This window comes from Phoenix dactylifera, chromosome 7 (genome assembly GCF_051530095.1).
Source record: "Phoenix dactylifera cultivar Ajwa chromosome 7, Ajwa_hap1_PhDact_Kaust_v1.1, whole genome shotgun sequence".
Lineage (NCBI taxonomy): Eukaryota > Viridiplantae > Streptophyta > Magnoliopsida > Arecales > Arecaceae > Phoenix > Phoenix dactylifera.
This window is the reverse complement of record NC_143196.1, coordinates 27,868,665-27,875,659: the sequence shown is the minus strand read 5'-3', so window position 1 is coordinate 27,875,659 and position 6,995 is coordinate 27,868,665. Positions and strand designations below refer to the sequence as shown.

The window sequence follows — 6,995 nt, the reverse complement described above, 5'->3', positions numbered from 1 at the left end:
TATTGTTATTAGGGAGGAGAGACTACAATTGTTGAATGCCAGATGCATAGTTATGGACTTACAACCACACAATGTTATATATAATTGATGTTCGATGTTACTATATATATATATACACACACATATATATTTGAGTGTCCAATTATCTCCCCAAAGATACATATCTTATATATCGATTGGAAAGAAAAGGGAGGATTTTATGCCATGCGAGCAGCCGATAAGATATTTGAAGGAGACATGTCAGCAAAAGATAGAAGTAAAAGCCCAACTTATGCCGAGTGATATGTGTTGAATGTGCCAATACTAGCATTAATCCATACATATAGTCCACATTGTTGATAAAAAAAAAAAAGAAAGCTATAGTATGTTTTCATATTTTAGTGAATAAAAAGATGCATCAAGATCTAGCAATTAACCATTCTTGTTGATGAGCCGAATGTGTCTATTTTCTGGCTTAGGACAATCAGCTAGGGGACATTGTATGTCATGATATATGGCAGTGGCAAGCAATAAAAGCAAGCCGTGTGGGAGTTCAACTCTTCATGTTTATATACTCATGTAGAGCTCTCAATTTTTACTATCTCAAGCACATTAGTACGTTAGAAAATCAATAAAGGCAATCCAATGAGGTGGATAATTGATACAAGAAATAAATTTCAAATGGACGTCTTCCACAAGTTCAGGGATTGTAAGATTCCACGACGGTACGTGCACGGTCAAGCTAATGTGATCCATGGGTTAGCCTTCACGATGGGCGACAACCTGACAGGTCCAAGCAATGTTGGTGGTCAAATTCGCCGGTGCAGCAGATGGACGGGATGGTGACTTAAATCTTTTCTTCTCGTGCATTAGAACTCTCCAGTCTCCATGTTGATCTGTTGTTCTCTCCCATAGGGTCATTAGCTAGTGGGTTCCACCTACCAAACTCCGTGATGGACGATCCACTGCCAGCCACGTAATCCTGTTCTAGGTTGGCTGTACAGAAGCACCAGCCAACCTAAAAGTCAGTTTCATAATTGAATGACCATGTAGAGGTAGTCCTTCGTTTTTTCTTTTTAATAAATCAGTTAAAATAAACTAAACTAAAAGAATACAAATATATCTATCAAAATCAAAAAATAAAATATTTTAACATCCAGCCAATTATCGTATTAATTTTTTTTAAATATGTAATATCTCAGGAGCAAGCAAAATAGGTATCATTCATCAGTAATACTGTAGAAAGGGATCAGATTTAGCATATATTTATGGTGATTATATGGTGGAGGATTTGATAAAAGCATCTCTTTTATTTATTTTTAGACATGATCCGACGTACTTAGCTATAATGCTAGTTTTCTCTGTCGAGTATCCAATGCTGACGAGGTGCAATATTATGTCTCAAGTGGGTCTACGTTGACGGGTCAACGGAGGTGACCGGTCAAGGAATCAAGTTGTAGGGAAGGACCAAATTACAGGGTTGAGGGGTTTGGTTTGAGTCCACGATGGGTACATCCATTAATGCTTGGTAAATTATGCAACCTTGGTTCCATGCACGACACTTGTCCTTTTGATGCCTAGTGTTCGGTGGCCACTCGGTTGATGGAACTGCAAGATTTGTCTTCTGTACCCCATGATTTAACTCAACTAGGATGACTTGCGTTCTTTGCAAGCAATGGATTTGAATAAATGGAGGATACATCTGTAGCTAATGGTTGCAACGAACTTGTGCTTAGCTCAACCAATCTGACCTTCCAAACTAAGAGAAGGTGAGAAAAATTAAAGGAAGATTTTAAACACTTGCCTTTATGAAAAAAAAGGGAATGATATAAAGAGATATGGAGGGTAAAGGTATGAACCATTAACACAGAATAACCGCTTTAAAGATAGGACTGGAACAAGGTTGAAAGGTACATAGGTTGGAGGAAAATGGTGTAAATGGTTCCACCAAACAGGTCCAACAACATGAAGCAACTCTTTTTAAAAGATAAAGAAACTAAATGGTGGTTCTAGGTGTCTATGTATTAAAGGCTCATTAATTGTTACAAGAACATTAATCGTGACCATGTGATGTGAGATTGATATATGTAAAGAATGAAATATAATTATAATTGAATCAAATGAATTGTATTCTGAATGATAAACCTTCTAAATTAGTGCTAATAATTTTTGAACCTAATGTTGGTTCTGGCATTTATTGAAACTATACCGAGCTACCTCCTATTTCATCTCTTGGTCCTTTCTATGTTGGACCGGATGTAGGTTGCATAGACCTATATCCGACTCTATGACATATCCCAGACTCAAACGGTGCCTATAGCAATCTAGCGCTAAACAAGATTCTTAAAAATAAGCTTAATTGATCTATTCACGCTAAACATGTTCAAATGGTCCCATACTAAACTAATTAGATGTACTCAACACTTTCAATAAGTTCATCAGAGATCATAAAATTCCCTATGATCTAATGATCAAATCATGCTCAAGAGCACCCATGGGCATATTTAGTAGCCCAAACCAAACAACATAACAGATCTATGTCCTCAACTGGAGTTGATAGGTCTAAAGGCAACCTAGATTTGCATTATATCGAAATAAAGGTGCAGCTTCATCAAAGGGGCTAGATTAAGATTAACTAAAAAATTATATTTGTTAATTATCTTTTCTATAATCCAAATTATATATCGAGGGGAGAGAGAGAGAGAGAGTAGTGCCATACTGCCATCTCCACCAATATTTCCCCAAACACCTCACCCATCAGTACCTTAGCCTAACCAGCCCTCTAACCCTCTTCTAACGTCTCCGTTCTTGCGCATCCCGTTCACACGTCCTCCCAAATGACACAAACCCTCCTTCCCAGCTCTCTCTCTCTCTCTCTTCAACTTTGACCGGCTACCGCCTATCAACGGCCCCCACCGGGACCCACCACCTTTGCAATCTCTGGAGGATCTTTTAAGTGGAAACGTGAGCTAAAGCCGCCCTCTCTTTTAGACAGAAGCTACAAAGGACCACCTCCTCCTTTCCTCTTCCCTCTTCTCTCTCTTCCCTTCCCAAACCCCCCCACCCCTTCCACCTATCAAAGATCGAACATGCCAACTCCGAGATCTTATGTTTAGATCAAACACCAAAAAGAAACCCACCCAAAAGAACCTTTCTCCCCTTCTTTCTCCTCCTCCTCCTCCTCCTCCTCCTCCCATCCTATGTGCTGAGATCCGCTCTCATTAAAGAGGCAGTACTTTCTGCAACTCCCTCTTCTAGGATGATCACCCCATTTCCCTCTTAATTACTCCTTCTCCAGAAGGAATCTATCTCTCCACTCCTTTTTGCCTCGTATTCTCTCTCCTTCATGGATTCCGCAAACAGCGGCAGCATCCAGTCCTCCAGCGGCGGCGACGAGGAGTACGACTCCCGTGCCGACTCCATCTCCGCCCTCTTCTACCCCACCTCCTCCTCGTCCTCCGCCGCCGCCGCCGCCGCAGCTGCCGCCTCCCTCCCACCTCCTCCCCCTTCCTCCTCCTCCTCCTCGTCCCACCACCCTAACCCCTCCTCCTTCTTCGACTCCTTCTCCTTCCTCGACTCCTCCCCTCTCCTCCCCCTCGACTCCTCCTCCTCCCCCTGGCCTCCACGCCCCCTCCGCCCCTCCCCCGTTCCCACCCCCGACTTCCCCCATCTCAACTCCTCCCTTCCTCGCGGTCCACCAATCGTTCAATCTTCGGTGCAGCAGCCGCCCGAGAATTCCACCGCCATCGCCGCACCGCCGCGGAGCTCCAAGAAGCGCTCCCGCGCCTCGCGCCGTGCCCCGACCACCGTCCTCACCACCGACACCTCCAACTTCCGTGCCATGGTCCAAGAATTCACCGGCATCCCGTCCCCTCCCTTCGGCGCCGCCGCCTCCCCCTTCTCCCGCTCCCGCTTCGATCTCTTCCATTCCTCCTCCTCGCCCTCCTCCCTTGCCCCTCCTTACCTCCTCCGCCCTTTCCCCCAGAAACCCCCCGCCTTAGCTTCTCCCAACCCTTCATCATCTGCTACCACCATTACTGCTATAATCGATGCTCTTGCTTCTACTACTAATACCATTTCTAATGCCAAGGCCAGCGCTACCATTCCCATAACTAGCGCTCCTGCTAGTATGGCTAATTCTACTCCAACTAATAATAACTACCAACTGCCTTCGCCTGATCCTGGCCTTGCCAGCCAAAACCAGTCTCTCTTCAACCTTCAAAGCCAAGGCCCCGTCATCAACTTCCAATCCCTCCTCACCCAGAAGTACACTCTCCCCACCGCGTCACCGGCCTTCGCCACGAGGCCGCAGGCCGTTATTCCATCGCCGGAGTTCGGTTCGAGAGAGCTTGGACTCCCGCCGGGGCTTATCAGGTCGGAGGGCGTGCAGTCGGGCTGGGCTGGTGCGTCGGGGCCGGATGGCGGTGAGCAAGCTCGACTGAGGCCGGTGGTCGGAGGGAACGATAATGGCGCGCAGCAAAGGGTGAGCAGCTGCAAGTTCAACTACTCTGGGCCAGGTTCGTCGGAGCTCAATGGGGAGAAGGGGTCGGAGGGCGTGGCGGCGCGGGGCGAGGGTATGGTGGACTCGTGGATTTGTTCTTCTGATTAGGAGATATTTATGAATAGGTGCAGGCAAAGAGGAAGGAGGAAAGGCAAGCTCTTGTTTACTTCTTGGAGCTATATATGGCTGGTACTAGTTAGTATACACCCCTCTCTTCTTTTTATCTCCGCTTTTATTTGCATGTAAATAGGGTTTCTCTTGTGATGAGTTCTCTTTATCATTATACAACCTACAACGACTTGTTCGATAACAGTTTTGGTGGGCTTCCTTGTGTCTTTATCTTTGTTTGAAGTGCATCTCATTTCCCTTGTTTCTTTGTGGATGTGATCTCTTTGGACATTGTTACACCAGAGAGAGACTTCGTGGATGTGGTTTTTGGACGTTGTTATACTCCTACGGAAGAAGGGGAAGCAGGGGATGGACAAGAGAGTATGCTTTGTAGGTTTGGTCTTCGGACACCGTTCTAATGAGAGGGACAGAGGGAGAGGCCATGAAGAATATAGAGGTGGTGGAATATTTGATGTTTGAGAGGAAGTAGGCATGGTTTCTTGTGCTCAGCTTCCATGCTTGTTCTTGGGCTACAAAATATTAGTATTTCTATACCTTTGGCTCGTGGTGCGGGAGTGATTGGTGGCGAGATTTGGGAAATCGTTATCCGCCAAGATGTGAAAAATTTGGAACAGGAGTGCCTCTCAGCCTTGAGCATGAAACAAAAGGGCCATGAAGGGAAGCGTGTTCTTTAGAGGCTTCTTCTAACTGCTCCACATGAAAGTTTCTCTAGAACGCGCTCTACCCAATAAACAACAGCAGCAGCAACAACCATATCTTCGCAGCAACCAGTCAAACTAGTAAAATAAACAAAAGGATCAGTCTAGTGGTATGCTGTTCATTTAAAAAATCCGGGGTCCAATAAGCCTATGGTACGAATGGTTCCATACAAAATTAATAGCTCAAGCCTGATCCTTAATTTTCATTTCTTTTCTTCGGTTTTTGGGAAACTACGCCTTCGGAATGATAGAAATCTCTCTCTCTCTCTCTCTCTCTCTCACACACACACACACACACACACACACACACAGACACAGACAGAGATCAGATCTCCTTTTTAGAATGATCTGGGGGATGATTAGCCACTGGTTTTTGGGAGACTGGGCAAGGAGAGAAAAGGTAAATTGTTTATTGTTTTTTGAATCAAAATTGATTGATTTTACAAAAGTGGAGATGATTAGGTATGGGATTTGGGGTGTTGGGAGGGGAGCCTTTGAGGTGTGACATGTGACCCTTATATTGAAATCATGGTGGCCCATGGCAGGGAATAATCTGTTCTATAGCAATGATGGCTTTCCCCTTCCCCCTCCGATGGTCATGTGAGGGAGACCTCTTGAGGGCTGCTTAAAGGGGAAGGATGGGGGGGGCTCCCCAATCCCCATCTCTCCCTCTCCATCCTCTCTACAGAAAGAGACCTACAATTTAGAGCCAAACTAAAAAGATACCAAGCTTTTCAGTATCTAAAAGGTCTGGCAACCATACACTCTCTTAGAAAGCAGGTATTCTCATGCCAACTTATTGTAAGAGCGGCAAATCAAGACATGGTCATAGGTATGGAGGGAAAAGAACAGGATGTAACAGACCATTCAGACCCTTTCCCTTACTAAACCCTATGATGGTTAACTAAAACCTAAGGGGTTGGAAATTGAAAAAAAAAAAAAATAAAGGAAGAAGACTTGGGTGTGAGGAAGAATCTCATGAAGAAAAATTAGTACCACACATGTTTATGATCATTAACATAAATGAAAACTAAAACTAAAGAGACCCTGGACCTCTAGTAACCCCTTTTTTTTTCCCTAGACAATAGGAGGGGGGAGAGGAAACCTCATCCGCGTAGCAGCCCTTACTGGGCCTCCCTTCCACCAGAAAATGTTCGATGTGGGTAGAAATTTTTGTTCATACTCTTTCGATTCGTGGGTCACCCTATGTGTGAATACGTCAACCCAATGCCATCTCAGTGCCAGCTGGACCAGATAGCATTTCCATCGAGCGTGTCCAGACGGGGGACATTCGGTCTCCAACATTTAATCGACGTCCGCATGTTTTAAATATGAACCATGCTAGTAGAAGCAAAACTTCATTCCGACTATGTTACCATTTTGGTGGCTTAAGCGTGTGCTGCAAATTGTGATAGGAATTCCTAACAAGGTAAACAAAAGTTTTTGCTCACATTGGATTGCAAAGTGAGGTGTTTTTTTCCAGCGTGACGTGCACCAAATTGAGGTGTGAGTGTGGGGTAACAAAAGCAACCCACCAACTAAAGTCAAGTGGGCATAATTACTGCAACCAGACTGGCAAGTACATGGAGCTCTGTCCCTGCTTTTGTCCCCTTACCATGTCCACTGGATCTAGATCAGATGATTCCTGTCAAATTATATCATAGGTCGATCATCAGAATAACTGGCTT

The 6,995-nt window shown here is 44.7% G+C and overlaps 1 protein-coding gene across 1 annotated transcript; it reads left to right on the top strand.

Moving 5' to 3' along the window:
- The first annotated feature begins 2,951 nt into the window (after positions 1-2,951).
- Positions 2,952-4,792, top strand: LOC120107366 (uncharacterized). Its single transcript, XM_039120624.3, has one exon. It carries the CDS (start codon positions 3,326-3,328, stop codon positions 4,586-4,588), a length of 1,263 nt encoding a protein of 420 aa, XP_038976552.3. The 5' UTR covers positions 2,952-3,325; the 3' UTR covers positions 4,589-4,792.
- Positions 4,793-6,995: the final 2,203 nt, after the last annotated feature.